Consider the following 20,134-nt stretch of genomic DNA (forward strand, 5'->3'; position numbering starts at 1 on the left):
AGTCCTACCTGCTCCCCTCCCATGTTGACTAAGAGTTCAGTTCCGTCAGGGTTGAATGCCACATACGTGGCTACAAGTACACGGAGGCGATTGTTATAATCGGGCTGCTTTACTGGGAGGTGACCTGGAAGAAAGAGAAAATTTACTAGAAGCTACAGAGCAACAAAGGAAATGTTTATCTAGCCAGAGAATCTCCATTAGGCCATATTGACTCAGTGACAGTACTGGCAAGCCATTCAAATGCAAGAGATGCTATTCAACTATAAGAGGATTATAAAGGCTCACATGAGATCCAAACACCCACTTTCTAGCATTAATATTCTGAATATGATCGCAGGAATGTCGAATTAGGGTCATGGATGGTCTCTGTTTAGAACAAGGACAGTTACACAATTCCCCACTGGTCAACATTTTAACTGTGATTTTGATATAAATAAACCTGATGCAAAAATCTTTAAAAATACACGGCTGATGTATGCTATGTTATCAGGGACAGGGGAGAATTACTGTTGGATTAACAGATTAGTTGGAGGTTTTATCCTTTAGTAACACTGGTCATACATTGCATATCCTCCCATTCACCTCTTACTGGCACCACAGACAGACCCATTAGCAACAGCCACTTCACAATGACAGCCTGCTCCAGAAAAGGATTAGCATCTTGTGAACATGACCTGCACATGATACTTAGAGCAAACAACTGTGCCCTCCAGCATCACATACAGAAAAATCCCACTAAATTTCAACCTCATGTTTTTGACTACCTTTGATTCCTGGCTCACACCTATACTCCCCACACAATCTGTGAAACATCATGAGAGCGTTTAAATTAAAGGCACCCCACCCATGGCAAGCTCTGCATTCAAGGCTCACTTCAACCAAAGTCTCATGAAGAATGAGTTTCAGGAAAGACCCATGTGAATTGGAAGCATGTATGCAGAGAGAAAGAACTGGGGACATTGCCGAGAAGCTGGACTTGTCCTGTGCTGAAACCTTAGGAACAGAACAGGCCAAAGTCACTGAGCCCGAGAGAGGAACCAGTTGCTGTGGTGAATGAATTAAATCTTCAGACTTTTCAGCTGGAATCAGAGGACTGTCTGATGCTTCACATTAGGTTTTATGAAGTTTGCCCCATCACCAGTGCAAAAACTAGCATCTAATTATTGCTGTGTCTTCAATTACTAATGAAGAACATAACATTTCTCAGCATCTACAGACTTCAACTGATTAGCTGAAAATCAGACCTAGCTTGTTTCTGGACTGGGTCAGGATTCCTCAATATAAACTACACAGACTACACAAAGACAGAGGGACATATAGAAAAAAAACATTAAGATCGCTTCGAAACTGGAAAAATAGAAGTGACCATAGTTTTTGGCTCTATGAACAAACCTGGGTATCAAAAGGCAACAATGAATGCTACATACCTGCTACATAATACTGAACAGCTCCATCTGGCACTGACTTATACCTGTCACAGAATGTGTGCAACCCAGGGGTTGAGTTCTGTTTTGCTGTTTTTCTACCAAAAGGAAAAATGAAAAAGATTACACACAACAGAAGGTGAAGACTCGTGAAGGCAGAGCGAGAGATAGCAGTGGGAGACATCAGACGAAAGTAACTGTCGTGAACTTCCATTTGGTTGACAGAAATCGCTTTAACCCCAAAACTTACTTTAAGTGAATTCATAAATCATGAATTTCATTCATTTGCACTACGTAAGTATGATTTGAATGCTGCTCCATGAAGTCACATTATATGGAGTTGCAAAATGGGGGGAGCAGCTCTGTTCAGGATACCAGAGTGCAACGCCTTCTGACAACCAGAGCACGGGAGGTGAAGATAGAATGGTGTCAGACACAGTCGAAGGAACAATGGGGGTTACTTCACAGTAACTCTCTCCATTACCAATCACACACTCACCTCCATGCCTGAAGCCGACTGAAGTTAGACTTTTTTTTCAAAACATCTATGATGAAGATTTAATTAATCCAAATGTTACTCTGTTATTTGTCCTTAACTTTGTCCAAAAGTCAGCAGTGCCACATGGCTGTGGGACCTCAATGGATAGTTTCACAGTCACAAAAAACAAAACACTACCGCTAATGACAGATTTGCAAGCATGAAGGGGACAGATGTTCAAAGATGCACTTCCCTGGCCATAGCCAGGTAGCTCACCTCAGGTGGTCTGAGATAACTGGTTTAAGTGTTCTGGGTCAGGGAGAACAGAAAACAATTAAAAGTCCTGCTCCTGTACACAATCTACTAAGCCCTGTATATGGATGGATATTTAATGAGGAGAGCACTGGACTCAAAATGTGATATCATGCCCAGTGAGATACTATGTCACTTTCTGGACTTATTATCACTGAGCTCAGGAAAGGACAGCCAATGCCTCAAAAAGTAAAAGCTCAGCAAACCAAGTATTACAAACAGAGCTTGGTTATAAATTGAAAGCAAGAAGATAGAGGCAATCCATAGAACTGGGGACTGAGTCAATGTATTCCTCGAGGAGAATCCAGAACTGACCCAATGTGACACATGGTAAGGATGCATGCTGGATGCAGTGTTTTTCTGATACTGCGCTAACCACTCAACCCGCAAAGCAACAGACACTTATTCTTCTCAACCTCATTGTATAGCAGGAGCAATTCACTCCTGCACAAGCCTAGATTTACACTGGCTGGAAGGGCAACAGTTGGGGCATTGCACCTTCAGTAACCAAAATAATGGGCTCTCCAGCACCCGGCTGGAAGGGACCCCCGAAATTTATAATATACAATTTCTGAATGCAATTACCATTTTCTGAATGGAATATCTTGGATAGCTTGCTCCCACTGTAACAGCGGCTTCCACCTTACCTGTGATTGTGAATCATGCGAATATCATAAACTCGCACAAAGGGACCACTTGCCCCGACAGCAAGGTAGTTATTGTTCTGAGGGTTAATGGCTAGGCATTTAGCTTCCACGTGCTGCCCGCAATATTCCGTGAGGTCTACCAGTACCTGCGAGCGCTTACTGCTCTCTCTCAGATCATACTGCCTGCAACAGAAAAATAAACACTGCCCATTAATGGTGATGAAGGGAAGCTCAGTTACCAACAGCCCTTCTGCAGCACGCTGTGGCCTTCCCTTTGCCCCTTCCTGACTCTACAATCACTCTTAGCCCCACAATCTTTCAAGTTCTCTACATTCCTCCAATTCTGGCCTCTCCCTTGCTCCCCTCTTTTTTTTTTGCTCTGCCATTGGCAGCTGTCTTCAGCTATCTAGGTTTTAAAGTTCTGGAATTCTCTTACTAAACCTTGCTTCCTCTACTTCCCATTTTAAGATGCTCCTTAAAACTTACCCCTTAGTGGGAACATAGGAGCAAAAGTAGGCCGTTCAGCCCTTTGCACCTGCACCACCATTTGAGTAGATCATGGCTGATCTGGTTGTGGTCTTTATTCCACTTTTCTATTTGTTCTCCATGGCATTCATCCCTAGTTTATCAAAAATCTATCCAACTCAGCCTTGAATAAATTCAATGACCCGACCGGAAGAGAATTCCACAAATGAATGACCCTCTGAAAGATAGAAATTATTTTCATCTTCTTAAAAGGAGACTTCTTATACTTAAGCTGTGAGCTCCAGTTCTAGTCATCCCAAAAAAAATCCTCCCAGTATCCTGTTATTAAGCTCCACCAGGAAGCTTAAATTTGATTAACTCTCATTCTTCTAAACTCTAATGGGTAAAGGCCTAACTTGTCCGAAAAGCCCTTCATCTCAGGAATCAGTTTAGCGAACTTTCTGTTTAGTGCTTCTTATGCAAATTATATACTTTTTCAAATAAAGAGGTCAAAAACAGTATTCCAGATATGATCTTAGTAAGGCCCTGCATGGCTGCAGTAAAACTTTCCTACTTAGATATTCCATTTTATTTTCCTAATCTTTCCAAAGAGAAGTAAGGTTGATTGGCCATGATAAATTACCCCTTAATGTCAGCAGGATTAGCAGGGTAAAAATGTGGGGTGACAGGGATAGGACCCAGGTAGGATTGTTGTCGGTGCAGTCTGATGGGCCAAATGGCCTCCTCCCGCACTGTAAGGATGCTGTGATTCTATGACAATCATTTGCTTACCTTCATACTAACTTTTTGAGATCCATGTACTTGGACACCCAGAATTTTCTGTACCACCAAGTTCTGCAAACTCTCTGTTTAAATGATATACTGCTGTTCTATTCTTGTCAAAATAGACAATTTCACATTTCCCACGTTATACACCATCTGTTAATTTTTTGTCTAACCACCTAAACTCTTTGCAGATTCTTCACTTCCTCTTGACAATTTACTTTCTGACCTATTATTGGCAAATTCAGCTACCATACATTTGGCCCCTTCATCCCAATCATTGATATAGATTGTAAATAGCTAAGCGCTAGCATGGATTCCTTTAGCGCTCCACTGGTTACATCTTGCCTTTCTGAAAGAGACCCATTTAGCCCTACTCTGCTTCTGGTTAGTTAGACAATCTTTTATCCATGCTAATATGTCACCCTCTACAGATGAGCTCCTATTTTGTGGAGACTTTTATTTTATTCGATGTGGCACTTTACCAAATGTATTTTGGAAATCCAAGTACACCACTTATATACAGCTTCCCCTTTGTCCACCTGCTCTCTTATTGCCCCAAACAATTCTAATAAATTAGCAATTTCTCTTTCACAAAACCATGTTGATTCTGCCTAATCCTATTATGATTTTCTAAGTATCCTGTTGCAACTTCTTTAATAATGGATTTTAATAATTTCCGTATGATAGATGTTCAGATATCTAGCCTGCAGTTTCCTGTCTCTCTCCTTTCTTGAATAAAGGTGTTACAGTTGCTCTTTTCCGAATCTCTGGGAATTCTTCCAGAACATGAGGAATTTTGGAGGATATAACCAGTGTCTCTCTCTCTCTGCAGTCACTTCTTAAAAACCCAACGATACAGGCCATTAGGTCCTGGGACTTGATAGCCATTAAGTCTAATAGTTTTCCCAGCGCCTCTCCTCTCGTGACGGTGATTGTTTTAAGCTTCTTTCTCCCCATCAGCTCAATTTTCAGGTATCTTTGGAAAGTTTTGAGTCTACAGTGAAGACAGACACAAAATACAAAATCATCCATGATTATTGTGGTTCCTTTTCTACATCCCCAATTTATTTCTTCCTATTTTATCCTATTCTACAGTGCAATGTCTATTTCTTATCTCTACTCAAACTGATCCTACCTCTTGCTCTTTCAAGCTATGGTCCTCTCTCATTACTGTATTAAGTGTCATCCTTAATGAACAGAGCTACTCTACCACCTTTTCCTAGCTTCCTGTCTTTTCGAAATGACAAATAATAATCAGGTCCCAGCCTGTCATTTTGCAACCGCATCTCTGAAAAGGCCATTGGGTTATCCATATTTATTTGCGTGCTAACAATTAATTCATTTTGTTAAGAATGCTGCTGGCGAATGTGCATGTGTATGGTATCTCTGGGCCAGGAGGAGGAATGGGTACCAATAACAAGAGTTTCTTCAAATTCCACAAAGTGAGATGGAAATGATGAAGACAATGACAGCTTGTCAAGAAGTGTGGCCATCTCTTCCATAGTATAAACTTTTGTATGAGTTGGCTTTCAGTCATGATGACAAGCTGCAGCCTATCCTGGGAGATTAGCCTCCATTCCAATACATACCGGACTGTCCCGTCCTCTGCTGCACTCCAGAAAGTGTTTGGCCACATGGGAGCAGCTGCGATTCGCTTCACTCGATTGGTGTGCTCGCCAAACATATGAACGGTTTCCTTTACAGTCAAGTCATGGACGTGCACCTTGGAATCGGCAGCTCCGGTAATCAGTGTGCGGTCATTCGAGTGGGGAAGGAACTGGAAAACAGGGAATTATGAAGAGGTTACACCCCACAATGCCAACATGTAGCAAACAACGCCTATGCCAGATGATACAACCCTTGTGCAGACACTCTGTGATAGGTTGTGGTGCAACCTCCATCAGCAGGTGTTTACTGAAGTCAAAGATATGATCTTGATCAAACAAATGGTGAAATCTGACTAGCCAGCTTCTCCAATTTTACTTATATCATTGTGTAGAAACCCATGTGAGAAAAATAACAACTGTAATCATCAGCCATTTACACTGTGACTACAGACAGTGCTCAGTGACATCAAGGCTGAATGTACTGATCATCATTCCAATTCACAGTAAGCACTACCTCTTGGACTTATGGAGAAATGATTTAAAGTATGGTTAGTAGGTTCTGAGGAGAGGAAGGTGAAGGGTTTAATAAAGGGAGTTCCAGAGTTGGAACCCATGCAGCTGATGCAAGGCCATCCACAATGGAATAAAGGGAGATGGTATGGACAAGTGACTGGAGTCAGGAACTGTAGCCCTGAAGGAGATTCCATACACAATTCCGCAGAGTCAGGAAGCTCCCTGTTGGCAAGGGATGTCTCCTCCAATGGGTTGTGGTCTTCTCCCAGTCACAGCCTGTATAATCCAGCATAGCTCATCAGATGCACCATGCTGGCAAGACGTCTGGAAAACACTTCACCTAATCCCCAACACAACAGTGAATCAAACCGTTTCATTATGGGTACTTGTTCCATCCAGCCGGTGTTCAGCCTGGTGCAATGAAATTTCCCCAAAGCTCCAGGGGCAGAATCACCTGTGTAGTCCTTTCAATCACCAGCAAGCATGGCAAGCTTTATTGCTTTTGGTTAGAATCACAGAATTAAACTATTTAAAGCATATGTCTGGAAAAGCCTCTCACCCTGCCAACCCCTCACCAAAAATCCAAGGGACCCAAACTACTGTAACTCAGCCATTGCATTAATCTGCCCCACAGTTTGCACAACAGGAATCTACCCTCAAGATCAACATAAAGCACACGGTTCTTACTGATTGTATTCCCTCTACAATCCAAAATGAATATAATGTTTATTATTGAGTGTAGTAAGCAGGAAAGGAGCTGAGACCTTCACTGTGAATATGTTGGCCGTGTGTCCAGTGTGCATAGTCAGCAGTTTCTTGCAGCTGAAGGGATCCCAGAGAATGGCGTGCTGATCGTCTGATCCCGAGGCCAGCAAACTAGAATTGAATACAGTAAGAATGAGTGCCTGAATTCAGTGACACAGAGGGCTGGAATGGTTTGTGGCAAGAGTGGGGAGGTTGGGTGGGTAGAACCAGGGGCAAGGTAGAGCCAGGTGGTGGCAGGGGTAATTTAGTGGACATCATCACTTACTCGCCCTTCTCATTCCATTCCAGACAGTTCACACACCCAGAGTGACCCTGTAGAGCAGAAAGAAAGAAAATAAATTAGATTAAGAATCAAATGTTAAAAAGACACTGACAGGGCACCTCAAAACACAATTAATTTACTGGGAATCTATGAACAGTAGGAGCTAGGATCATTTTCTGGAATTTTTGATATAGATGTTTAAAATGGAGTTTAGATAAAATATAGGGAAAAACTGTTTCCAATAACAGAAAAGTTGGTAACTGGAAGACATAGATTTAAAGTGTGGATGTAGAAAGAATGGCTACAACAATAATTTAACAATAATGGCAACAGTAGATTTAAAATGGCTTTTCTGGCTGAGAGTTAAGCATGCTGGAATTATTAGTCAACTTATAATTAAAACCTGATTCAGGTCATAAAATTGCCCTGGTCTGGGAGCTGTGGTCTGAAGTTTCCTGTGTTGGCCAAATAAGGGAAGTTGTTTACATCGGCCCAGATATTCTGGCTTTGTTTTATACAGCCATTATGTGCGGAGCACTTAATTTGAACTAAGTGTAATGGCGTCGGTCGCAAGTAATTTCAATGGATATGTGAGACATGTGATTGGTTTCTGGTCACACAGTTTGTTGAATGACAGGGAATCTTCTGGAAGTAAGTAGAGGATTTAGATGGAAAGGTATGTGCAGCCTTTATTTGCCAGTGATAACTCGGAAGAGACCAACCATTGTAAGAAAACCTGTACCCTGAAGGATGCTTCAGAGAAGAAGATGATAGATTCTGTATCAAGGATACTTTTTGGCCAAGGTTTTCCTAAACCTTCTATGTTCAGTTAAATAATTAAAGTTGATATTCAGTTAATGTGCAGTTAAGAGTGAAAGTTCAGTTGAAAGTTGATGTTCAGTTAGGGTTAAAGTTCAATAAAGATTTGCAACTGTTTATGTTTGCGTTGGTACCAGATGTGTGAAATAATTGAATAGTTGAATTACTATTTACTTGTTTTTGAGTTTGATTACAGTTTGGAAGAAGGAAGAATAAAGGCTATTGTCTTAATCTACTTTCTTTTAATGTTTTATTTTAATCCCAGTTTAGAATGTTAAGTTTGAATGAAAGAAATTGCTGTGGAGTGAACGATTGGAAGCTTCCAATTGCGTCTGTGGGTGTTTAATAAAGTATTTGCATGGATGTTATTTGTTATGTCAGTTGCTTTAATGTTTTTCCCCTAATTGTGATTTTATAATAGTGGGTTTGATACAGAGTTTAAAATCAGATGGGAATTAGATTGGATTAACGCAAATTGAAATAAAAATACATTTTTGAAATTCCTTAATCTTAAGTGTAATCAATGGCCGTGGTTGTGCTTAAGAGATATATGTGTGAAATGTTACTTTGAACAAAATTTTTGGAAAGCTAATTGAAATTTTAAAATCAAAGTATATAAACTAGAGTTTGAAATAACCAATTTTGAATAATCCTAGGTTCAAATTGTGATAAGAAAGATTTAAAACTTGCAGGGGACCATGTGCTCTTTCCTTTGTCTTAGTTTGAAGAAATCATGACACCTTCATACTGAAATTTGTTTTATCTCGTTTTTTTTAAACTGGCAGAGATCTCGCTGTCTTCTGTTCTTAATTTGGCGATTAAGAATTTATATACGTAGGAGATGGTGAATTTTTCTTTTTTAATTGAGAAAGATTTCAAGACCAAATTAATTCATTTGGCTCCAAGCCGAATGTATTTTTTGTGTTTTATTTGAAATAGGTGGCTCGTGAATTACAGATAATAAACAAACCTAACAGCTTCAAGATTTCAAGATTGTTTACCACAACCTAGTGATAATGAAGGGTCTGGCTCATTCAGATTTTTGCACTATTACCTTGTGAATTAAAATGATTGGTTAAACTTGAGCACTACGGTTTCTGATACTTAACTGGTTGAATAAATTGAGTACATATAAAAGAGACAACTCATAAATGGGAAGTTACCTAAATTCTAAAGGGGTAAATAAGTTTTAATTTTTTGACAAATTAAGGGTAAGAGCACGACAGTGAGTATGGATTTTGCGTTTCAAGGAATAAACTTTCGTTGCTGAAGAGGGATAAATTGAAACATATTCTCAGTTCATGATGTCACTATTTGAATCTGGGAAAATTTTACAAAGTTCGTTTTATGAGTTTCTTGTATTGAATAAATGTTATGTATAGTAATGCACATGTGAAGGCGAAGTCTGTTTGATTCAGTGTAGCTAAATGCTAATAAGTTGGAAATTAATTTTCTGTGGAAAATTAAGGGTTCTGGGGAGTGTCAATGACATTTCAACAGATGAGAGGATTTTTCCTAGTATTTAGTTATCTGCTGTTACAGGAGTGGAAAATGCTTAAACTATTCGTGCAAATCATGTTACTCAAATAAAAATTGGAAAAAATGGATGAAATGATGGAGGAGTTTCTCAACTGGTAAAAAATCATTTCTTCCTTGTACTTTGGGTTTATTGAGTCATAAAAGAACATAGCATGTGTATGCAAATAGGAGACAGATTTTGACCTATGACTGTGAAGGGTTAAATTTAAAATAGTAGTTGTGATAAAAGTGTTTATTATGCACATATGGATCATTTTTAAATATCAAATATGTTGGAGAGTTAAACCTACCCCTTCAGTACTTTTTTGGTACATGACCCTCCTAAATACAAATTTAAATTTAGTTTCCCGCTTTCATTTCTACCAATGATTTATTATTGTTCTGTGAATACTCTTGGACTGCAAATTGGTTTAGTAATAACAAATGCAAACAGGAAACTGTATGACAGTATTCATGATGAATTAGTACCAGCTGTATTGAATTTCACTAAGGTACATTTACCAGACTGACGTCCCTCTCAAATTTGGAAGTTTATAAAAAATTTAACACAGAGGCTGTTAAATTAAGAAGTGACAAATGAGGGGCAGGAATGGTTTTGTGATTCAAAAGGTTGCCAGAGGAAGGAGTTCATTAACGATATAGCAACTGCTTTAGTGCAGTAGTGTTCATGGTTAATACTCTTGATTTGGCAAATCTGGACATGAAACTTCAAACATTAACCAGGTAGGTTAAGACAATTTGAATTGTACAATGGAAGATAGGCATCCAAATTCAGGTAATATTAAAACAGATACAGTTTGTAAGATGGAAAGAGAAAAATAACGCAACAGTTGCATATGGAAATGTTGTTACAAAACAAAGATTCTGTCAATTGTAACTATAACATGCTAATAGTTAGTTTGGATGGATTTTGATGCTACCTGGTTGGGTAAGAGTTTGGTCGTGGTCTATGATCCACTTTGCTGTATGTTCCAGGATCAAGAAGAGGGACTGCGGATGGAGGAAGAATGGCTACAACAATAACAGCAATAGTGGCTTTAAAATGGCTTTTCTGGCTGAGAATTAAGCATGCTCAGATTTTTGGTCAACATATTATTAAAACCAGATGCAGGTTATAACGCTTTTTTGGTCTGGGAGCTGTGATCTGAAACTTCCTGTCTTGGCCAAATAAGGGAAGTTGTTTACATTGGTCCAGACAGTGTGGCATTGATTGATATGGCCATTATGTTCAAGCATATGGTTTGAACTAAGCTTAATGGTGTCGTTCGCAAGTAATTTCATTGGATGTTCGAGACACGAGATCGGTTTCTGGTTACCCAGTTGGCTGGATGACAGAGTATCTTCCGGAAGCCAATGGAGGATTGTGGGGAAAAAAAAATATGTGCAGCCTTTGCCAGCAAAACTTGGAAGAGATCAACCATTGTAAGAAGACCTGTAACCTGAAGGATGCTTCGGAGAAGATCGATTCTACAGAGGATATTTCATGGCCAAGGTTTTCCTAAACTTGGTAGTATATATTTTCAGTAAATAATTAAAGTTGATGTTCAGTTGAAGTTGACGTGCAGTTAAGAGTTAAAATTCAGTTGAAAGTTGATGTTCAGTTAAAGTTCAGTAAAGAGTTAATGAGTTGCAACTGTTTATGTCTGAGTTAGCACCAGAAGTGTTAAATAATTAAATAGTTGAATTACTGTCCTTGTTTGTCTCATTAAACTGGAATGCTTGGAAGGTGTTTAAATTAAAAGTCGAGTAACAAAGTGACTGGCAAAAGACCCAGAGGGGAGACAACAACAATTATGTGCAGCAAGCTGTGATCAAGAATGCACTGTCTGAAAGACTAGAGAAAGTAGACTCAAGTGGGAAGTAACTTCCAAAAGGGAATTGGATAAATACATGAAGACAAAAGAATTTGCAGGACTTTGGGTGACAGCAGTGAAATGGGACCAATTGGATAGCTCTATCAAAGAGTTGACAGAGTCACGACATGCTAAGCGTTACACAGAAATAGCCATTCAACTAATTTCACTCAGTTATCCACATCTTTTTCTTAACAGGGCAGTGTGGTTTTGGGGCAGGAGGAGGGGGGTCATTAGGAGTTCAGACACCTCACCTCCAGCTCACATTCTAGTCCTAGCCGCTTGATGAATGGATCAATGACGTGATACCGACGTTCGAACTGCAGAGTGTTCCTCTCCTATAGACAGAAGGGACAATGTGAGAACAAAGATGGATCCCCAGCTCCACCCTCATCAGACCAGCGCTTCCACAGGAAGTAGGAGTTGGACACTCGGCCCCATGAACCTGCTCCTCATTTAATAAGATCATGGCTGACCTGAATGCAACCTCAACTCCAAATTCCTTCCTCCCCCCACCTCCAGTAACCTTTCACCCCTTTGCTTATCAAGAATCTATTTAGCTGAAACTCAAAAATATTCAAAGACTCTGCTTCCACTACCTTTTCAGGAAGACACGATGTGGAGATGCCGGCGTTGGACCGGAGTGGGCACAGTAAGAAGTCTCACAACACCAGGTTAAAATCCAACAGGTTTATTTGGCGTCATGAGCTATCGGAGTGCTGCTCCTTCACCCTGCCACTGTTACATAGAAACACAGAAACTGGAAGCAATAGGCCATTTGATCCTTTGAGCCTGCTCTACCATTCAACATGATCATGGCTGATCCTTGACCTTATTGCTATAGTCCAACACTCTCATCATATCCCTTAACACCTTCAAAGTCCAGAAATGGATATATTTCCCCCTTATATATATTCCTGATTTGATCTCCATGGCCTTCTGTGGTAGGGAATACTTATGTCATTTAATTAATTTAGTTACTTAGAAGAATTCCTTTGCATTCTATATTTATTGATTCCTATTTTGCTTACCAGTTACTCATCAACCAACTCCTTCCGAAGTGAAAACAAAACTAGAAAAAGGAGCACCTCCATAAACCCCCTCACCAAATGGTATTAGTTCACTCTGCTTGGAATCTGCGCTCCCCTGCCCTCCCTAGCACCAGTTCTTCCCATGCTACCCAACTCTTTTCATCCCTCCCAACCAGGCCAACCCCCTCTCGCTCCCCTCTCTGAATCAGCTCTCAATGCCAGCCATGTGCCAGACAGGAGACCTGGGAAATGATTGGTACCTTTATCTGCCGCTGGATGATGTCCCTGGTTATGTTAAGTGACTCCATTGCTCTCAGCTTAGAAGGTCACAGGATGACTTGTCTCTATTGCCTCTAACCGTGCTGTAGCTCACCGCCAGGCTTTATGCAGAGAGCAGAAATACAGGAATAGCCCACATTTAATCCTGGCAAGGAACAGCGCACAGCAAAGGAGTCTGGAAAAAAAGACAGCAGGCGACCTAAAATAACAATTCTGGAATTAGTGGAGAGCAGCATCCTTCACGAATACAATAATAATTTGCATTTACAGTGCACCTTTAATGTAATAAAACTTCTCAAAGTAATTAACAGCAACACCATCACACAAAATCTGGTATTACACCAAATGAGGCATTAGGACAGGTGGCCAAAAGCTTGGTCAAAGGGATAGGATTTGAGTAATGCCTTAAAACAGGGAGTCGTCATAGAAAGGTGGAGGTTTTTAATGAAGGGATTCCAGAGCTGAACGCCAAAGACATGGTCACAATGGTGGAACAAAGAAAATCAAGGAGGCAAAGATCGCAGAGCCCAAAGGGATTACAGAGACAAGGAGAGGAAGAGTGCATCCAGGAATTGGAGCAGAATGATGAGATTGTTAAAAGGTGAGACACTGTCAATTAAATCAAGCAAAGAGGAATAATGGGAGAAGGGGAGTAAGTGGACAAGGAAGAGATGATGAGGTGGGGAAATATCAACACAGGGACTGCAAGAGGATGGCAACATGCAGTGGGGATTGCAAAAACGAATGGAGGAACAGCTGGGGGGGGGTTTCGGGAGAAAATGGGGGGGGTTTGTGGGGCGATAGTGTGACAGGGATTACATTGGGAGCGATACTGGGAGGGAGGGATGACACCAGGGGTTGGTGGGATTAGAGGAGACGACATCAGAGGGTGGGGAGAAGGGGGAGGTGGGCAGGATTCTAATGGACGACATTGGGGGCAAGGGAGATTTGAGGGAATAGCCCTGGGATAGAGATAAATATGGGGAGTTTTCAGGAAAGAATAAAGGGGAACGACATGTGGGGAACCGTACGGGGATGGAGAGGGATACGATGGGTGGGCCCTTTGGTGGGGGACATGTGATGGGAGAATTCTGGTGGGGAAACGAGATGGGGGTGGGTTTGGGGGGAGGACCACGACTGGTAAGCCCTCTGGGGTGGTGAGGAAACGAGACGGGCGGCCCTCTGGAGGTGTGGGGGGTGGGGGTGAGAGTGTGGAGGAAACGAGACGGGCAGCCTACTGGGGGGGGAGGGGGGGAGGGGGGGAGGGGGGGGAGGTGGTGAACGAGGTTGGGGTCCTTCTGGTGGGGAGGGAAGGAGGAGGAACGAGATGAGGGGGGCCTTTGGGAGGAGAGAGGATCGAGATGGAGATGCACCTGGAAGAAGGGGGGGGAACGGGGGGACGGCACAGAGGCGGGGGGAGGCGCTTCGGGGGGACGGCACAGAGGCGGGGGGAGGCGCTTCGGGGGGACGGCACAGAGGCGGGGGGAGGCGCTTCGGGGGGACGGCACAGAGGCGGGGGGAGGCGCTTCGGGGGGGACGGCACAGAGGCGGGGGGAGGCGCTTCGGGGGGACGGCACAGAGGCGGGGGGAGGCGCTTCGGGGGGACGGCACAGAGGCGGGGGGAGGCGCTTCGGGGGGACGGCACAGAGGCGGGGGGAGGCGCTTCGGGGGGACGGCACAGAGGCGGGGGGAGGCGCTTCGGGGGGACGGCACAGAGGCGGGGGGAGGCGCTTCGGGGGGACGGCACAGAGGCGGGGGGAGGCGCTTCGGGGGGACGGCACAGAGGCGGGGGGAGGCGCTTCGGGGGGACGGCACAGAGGCGGGGGGAGGCGCTTCGGGGGGACGGCACAGAGGCGGGGGGAGGCGCTTCGGGGGGACGGCACAGAGGCGGGGGGAGGCGCGTCGGGGGGACGGCACAGAGGCGGGGGGAGGCGCGTCGGGGGGACGGCACAGAGGCGGGGGGAGGCGCGTCGGGGGGACGGCACAGAGGCGGGGGGAGGCGCGTCGGGGGGACGGCACAGAGGCGGGGGGAGGCGCTTCGGGGGGACGGCACAGAGGCGGGGGGAGGCGCTTCGGGGGGACGGCACAGAGGCGGGGGGAGGCGCTTCGGGGGGACGGCACAGAGGCGGGGGGAGGCGCTTCGGGGGGACGGCACAGAGGCGGGGGGAGGCGCTTCGGGGGGACGGCACAGAGGCGGGGGGAGGCGCTTCGGGGGGACGGCACAGAGGCGGGGGGAGGCGCTTCGGGGGGACGGCACAGAGGCGGGGGGAGGCGCTTCGGGGGGACGGCACAGAGGCGGGGGGAGGCGCTTCGGGGGGACGGCACAGAGGCGGGGGGAGGCGCTTCGGGGGGACGGCACAGAGGCGGGGGGAGGCGCTTCGGGGGGACGGCACAGAGGCGGGGGGAGGCGCTTCGGGGGGACGGCACAGAGGCGGGGGGAGGCGCTTCGGGGGGACGGCACAGAGGCGGGGGGAGGCGCTTCGGGGGGACGGCACAGAGGCGGGGGGAGGCGCTTCGGGGGGACGGCACAGAGGCGGGGGGAGGCGCTTCGGGGGGACGGCACAGAGGCGGGGGGAGGCGCTTCGGGGGGACGGCACAGAGGCGGGGGGAGGCGCTTCGGGGGGACGGCACAGAGGCGGGGGGAGGCGCTTCGGGGGGACGGCACAGAGGCGGGGGGAGGCGCTTCGGGGGGACGGCACAGAGGCGGGGGGAGGCGCTTCGGGGGGACGGCACAGAGGCGGGGGGAGGCGCTTCGGGGGGACGGCACAGAGGCGGGGGGAGGCGCTTCGGGGGGACGGCACAGAGGCGGGGGGAGGCGCTTCGGGGGGACGGCACAGAGGCGGGGGGAGGCGCTTCGGGGGGACGGCACAGAGGCGGGGGGAGGCGCTTCGGGGGGACGGCACAGAGGCGGGGGGAGGCGCTTCGGGGGGACGGCACAGAGGCGGGGGGAGGCGCTTCGGGGGGACGGCACAGAGGCGGGGGGAGGCGCTTCGGGGGGACGGCACAGAGGCGGGGGGAGGCGCTTCGGGGGGACGGCACAGAGGCGGGGGGAGGCGCTTCGGGGGGACGGCACAGAGGCGGGGGGAGGCGCTTCGGGGGGGACGGCACGGAGCGGGGGGTAACGCTTCGGGGGGACGGCACGGAGGATGGGGAGGCGCTTCGGGGGGACGGCACGGAGAGGGGAGGAGAGGCGTTTCGGGGGGATGGCACGGGGGGGGAGGCAGAAACGACAAGGCCCGGGGTGCTTTGGGGGGACGACACCCGGGGGGGGTTGGGGGGGGGCGCTTTGAGGGGACGACACCCGGGGGGGGTGCTTTGGGGGGGGACGACACGGCCGGGGGGTGGGTGGGGGGACGACACGGGGGGGGGTGCTTTGTGGGGGGGGGCACGCTGCTATGGGGCGTGGGTTTGGGGTGTTGACACCGGGTGTTTACCGACACCGCCACCTTCTCTGGGCCCGGCGCTATCACCGCTCGCTGTGTTGGTTCCTATGGCCGATGTCTGACCGCAGCCTCGGGCTCTGCTGGCTGCCACCCGGTGACACTGACCCGCGCGGATCGAAGGCGCCAATCTCACCGGCCGCTCCGGTACCCGCCTCCATGAAGCCGTTGCGCGCGGCTACTCCGCTCAGGCCGGTCCCCGGTCCCGGCTCCGCTAGGCCGCTCTCCGCGCACACAATCTGCGTCACCACGTCCGTCCGCCCATCTCCCTCTGATTGACGGTTTAACTGACCAATCAACACCAAGTACCCGCCTCCAGCTGCCACCACCAACCAATGAGAGCGGTGGACGAGCGACATATGCATACATAATGAAGGGCCGGGTCCAGGGCATCCTGGGAAATGAAGTTTGGAATAGTGGAAACCATGGAAACCATGGGACTGGATCCCACAGTGTCTGGAGCTGGATCCCAGGACTGGATCCCTCAGTTCCTGGAGCTGGATTCCAGGATTCGATCCCACACTGCTTGGAGCTGGATCCCACAGTGTCTGAAGCTGGATCCCAGGACTGGATCCCACAGTGCCTGGAGCTGGATCCCAGGATTCGATTCCACACTGCCTGGAGCTGGATCCCAGGACTGGGTCCCACAATGTCTGGATTTGGATCCCAGGACTGGATCCCACAGTGCCTGGAGCTGGATCCCAGGATTCGATTCCACACTGCTTGGAGCTGTATCTCAGGACTGGATTCCACACTGCCTGTAGCTGGATCCTAGGATTGGATCCCAGGATCTGGATCTTACAGTGCCTGGAGCTGGATCCCAGGATCTGGATCTTACAGTGCCTGGAGCTGGATCCCAGGATCTGGATTTTACAGTGTCTGGAGCTGGATCCCAGGACTGGAACCCACAGAGCCTGGCGCTGGATCCTAGGATTGGATCCCACAGTGCATGGAGCTGGATCCCAGGATTCAATCCCAGATGCATGCAGATACATGGGATTGAGGGTGATTTAGCAGTTTGGATCAGGAATTGGCTAGCTGAAAGAAGACAGAGGGTGATGGTTGATGGGAAATATTCAACCTGGAGTGCAGTTACAAGTGGTGTACCTCAAGGATCTGTTTTGGGGCCACTGCTGTTTGTCATTTTTATAAATGACCTAGATGAGGGTGTAGAAGGATGGATTAGTAAATTTGCTGACGACACCAAAGTTGGAGGAGTTGTAGACAGTGAAGATGGATGTTACAGTTTGCAGAGGGACATAGATAAGCTGCAGAGCTGGGCCGAGAGGTGGCAGATGGAGTTTAATATGGAAATCTGTGAGGTGATTCACTTCGGTAAGAATAACAGGAGTACAGAATATAGGGCTAATGGAAGGACTCTTAGTAGTGTTGCCGAGCAGAGAGACCTCGGGGTACATGTGCATAGCTCCCTGAAAGTTGGCACCCAGGTTGATAAGGTTGTTAAGAAAGCGTACGGTGTGTTAGCTTTTATTGGTAGAGGGATTGAATTTCGCAGCCGTGAGGTCATGTTACAATTGTACAAAACTCTGGTGCGGCCGCACTTGGAGTATTGCGTAAAGTTCTGGTCGCCGCATTATAAGAAAGATGTGGAGGCATTGGAAAGGGTGCAGAGGAGGTTTACCAGGATGTTGCCTGGTATGGTGGGAAGGTCTTATGAGGAAAGGCTGAGGGACTTGAGGTTATTTTCATTGGAGAGAAGAAGGTTACGAGGTGACCTGATTGAGGCATACAAGATGATCAAAGGATTGGATAGGGTGGACAGTGAGAGCCTTTTACCTCGGATGGTGATGGCTAACACAAGGGGACATAGCTTCAAATTAAGGGGTGGTAATTATAGGACGGATGTCAGAGGTAGGTTCTTTATTCAGAGGGTAGTAAGGTCGTGGAATGCCCTGCCTGCAGCATAAGAACATAAGAAATAGGAGCAGGAGTAGGCCAACTAGCCCTTCGAGCCTGCCCCGCCATTCAATAAGATCATGGCTGATCTGTCGTGTCTCAGTTCCACCTTCCCGCCCTCTCCCCATAACCCTTAATCTCCTTGCCTATCAAAAACCTATCAACCCGCGTCTTAAATATATTTAGCGAGGCAGCCTCCACCACTTCAACGGGCAGAGAATTCCAGAGATTCGCCACCCTTTGAGTGAAGAAGTTCCTCCTCAACTCCGTTCTAAACCGCCCCCCCCCTTTATCTTGAGGCTGTGCCCTCTAGTCCTACTGTCCTTTCTGAGCGGGAAGAGCCTCTCCACCTCTATACTATCCATCCCATTCATCATCTTATATGTCTCAATGAGATCTCCCCTCATTCTTCTAAACTCTAACGAGTACAAGCCTAGTTTATTCAGCCTCTCCTCATAGTTCAACCCCCTCAACTCCGGTATCAGCCTAGTAAACCTCCTCTGCACTCCCTCCAAGGCCAAAATATCCTTGCGTAAGTGCGGTGACCAAAACTGCACACAGTACTCCAGCTGCGGCCTCACCAGTGCCCTGTACAGTTGCAGCAAGACCTCCCTACTTTTATATTCAATCCCCCTCGCTATGAAGGCCAGCGTCCCATTCGCCTTCCTGACCACCTGCTGCACCTGCAGGCTGGGTTTTTGTGACTCATGCACAAGGACCCCGAGGTCCCTCTGCACCGTCGCATGCTGCAGTTTTTCGCCATGTAAGTAATAGTCCTTCCTACCATTATTCCTACCAAAGTGGACAACTTCACACTTGCCAACATTAAATTCCATTTGCCAGTTCCTGGCCCATTCGCCCAGCCTATCTAGATCCTTCTGCAGACTTTCCACACCTTCCGCACAATTTGCCGTTCCACCAATCTTGATGTCATCAGCAAATTTCGACACCATACACTCGGTTCCCTCCTCCAGATCATCTATATAAATGGTAAATAGCTGAGACCCCAGCACCGACCCCTGGGGCACTCCACTAGTCACCAACCGCCAATCCGAATAGCACCCATTGACTCCCACTCTCTGCCTCCTATTTGACAGCCAATGCCCTATCCACGCTAACACCCTACCCCCAACTCCATGCCCCCTGACCTTCTGTAATAACTTCTTGTGCGGCACCTTATCAAACACCTTCTGAAAATCAAGAAACACCACATCCACCGACTCTCCTCTATCCACCGCCCTAGACACATCCTCATAGAACTCAAATAAATTTGTCAGACACGACTTCCCCTTAACGAAACCGTGCTGCATCTGCTCTATCAAACAATTCTCCTCAAGATGCCTCGTTATTTTCTCCTTGATCCCAGATTCTAACATTTTACCTACAACAGATGTTAAACTAACCGGCCTATAATTCCCTGCCTTTTGCCTGCCACCCTTCTTAAACAACGGCGTAACATTAGCCGTTTTCCAATCTTCCGGCACTTCCCCAGAATCCAGCGACGTTTGGAAAATAATCACCAAGGCATCCACTATCACCTCTGCCATTTCTTTCAGAACCCTCGGATGCATTCCATCCGGTCCTGGGGACTTGTCCACAATCAGTCCCTCCAGTCTTTCGAGCACTGCCTCTCTAGTAACAATAATGTCATTCAGGCCCTCCACTCCTACCATCTTTCCATCGCTAACACCCGGCAAATTATTACGTCCTCCTCCGTGAAGACCGAAACAAAAAAGTTATTCAAGACCTCAGCCATTTCCCCATCCCCTACCACTAAGTCCCCCCTCTCATCCTCTAAGGGTCCAACGTTCACCCTAGTCAGCCTCTTCCTTTTTATATATTTATAAAAACTCTTACTATCCTTTTCTATATTAAGCACTAGCCCAGCTTCATAGTTTATCCTACCCATCTTTATCAACTTCTTTGTCATTCTTTGTTGACATTTAACCCTCTCCCAATCCTCTTCTCGCCCACTACTCTTAGCTACTCTAAACGCA

The 20,134-nt window shown here is 46.8% G+C and overlaps 1 protein-coding gene across 2 annotated transcripts in view; it reads right to left on the reverse strand.

Moving 5' to 3' along the window:
* The window catches only part of wdtc1 (WD and tetratricopeptide repeats 1), a 39,598-nt gene extending 23,155 nt beyond the window's left edge, over nt 1-16,443 (reverse strand). The window contains exons 1-9 of one of the 2 annotated variants that reach the window (XM_080211730.1): nt 16,357-16,443; nt 12,762-12,955; nt 11,725-11,808; nt 7,263-7,309; nt 6,997-7,108; nt 5,702-5,889; nt 2,862-3,044; nt 1,428-1,522; nt 9-124 (exon numbers count right to left, since the gene is read on the reverse strand). In XM_080211730.1, the coding sequence (XP_080067856.1) occupies nt 9-124; nt 1,428-1,522; nt 2,862-3,044; nt 5,702-5,889; nt 6,997-7,108; nt 7,263-7,309; nt 11,725-11,808; nt 12,762-12,809 (873 nt within the window). In that variant the 5' untranslated portion in view covers nt 12,810-12,955; nt 16,357-16,443. Of the gene's footprint in view, nt 1-8; nt 125-1,427; nt 1,523-2,861; nt 3,045-5,701; nt 5,890-6,996; nt 7,109-7,262; nt 7,310-11,724; nt 11,809-12,761; nt 12,956-16,214; nt 16,307-16,356 lie in introns of those variants that run through there. The other variant, XM_080211731.1, reaches the window with a different exon arrangement.
* Nucleotides 16,444-20,134: the final 3,691 nt, after the last annotated feature.

The sequence above is a fragment of the Carcharhinus amblyrhynchos genome, chromosome 24 (genome assembly GCF_965287045.1).
Source record: "Carcharhinus amblyrhynchos chromosome 24, sCarAmb.v2.hapA, whole genome shotgun sequence".
Lineage (NCBI taxonomy): Eukaryota > Metazoa > Chordata > Chondrichthyes > Carcharhiniformes > Carcharhinidae > Carcharhinus > Carcharhinus amblyrhynchos.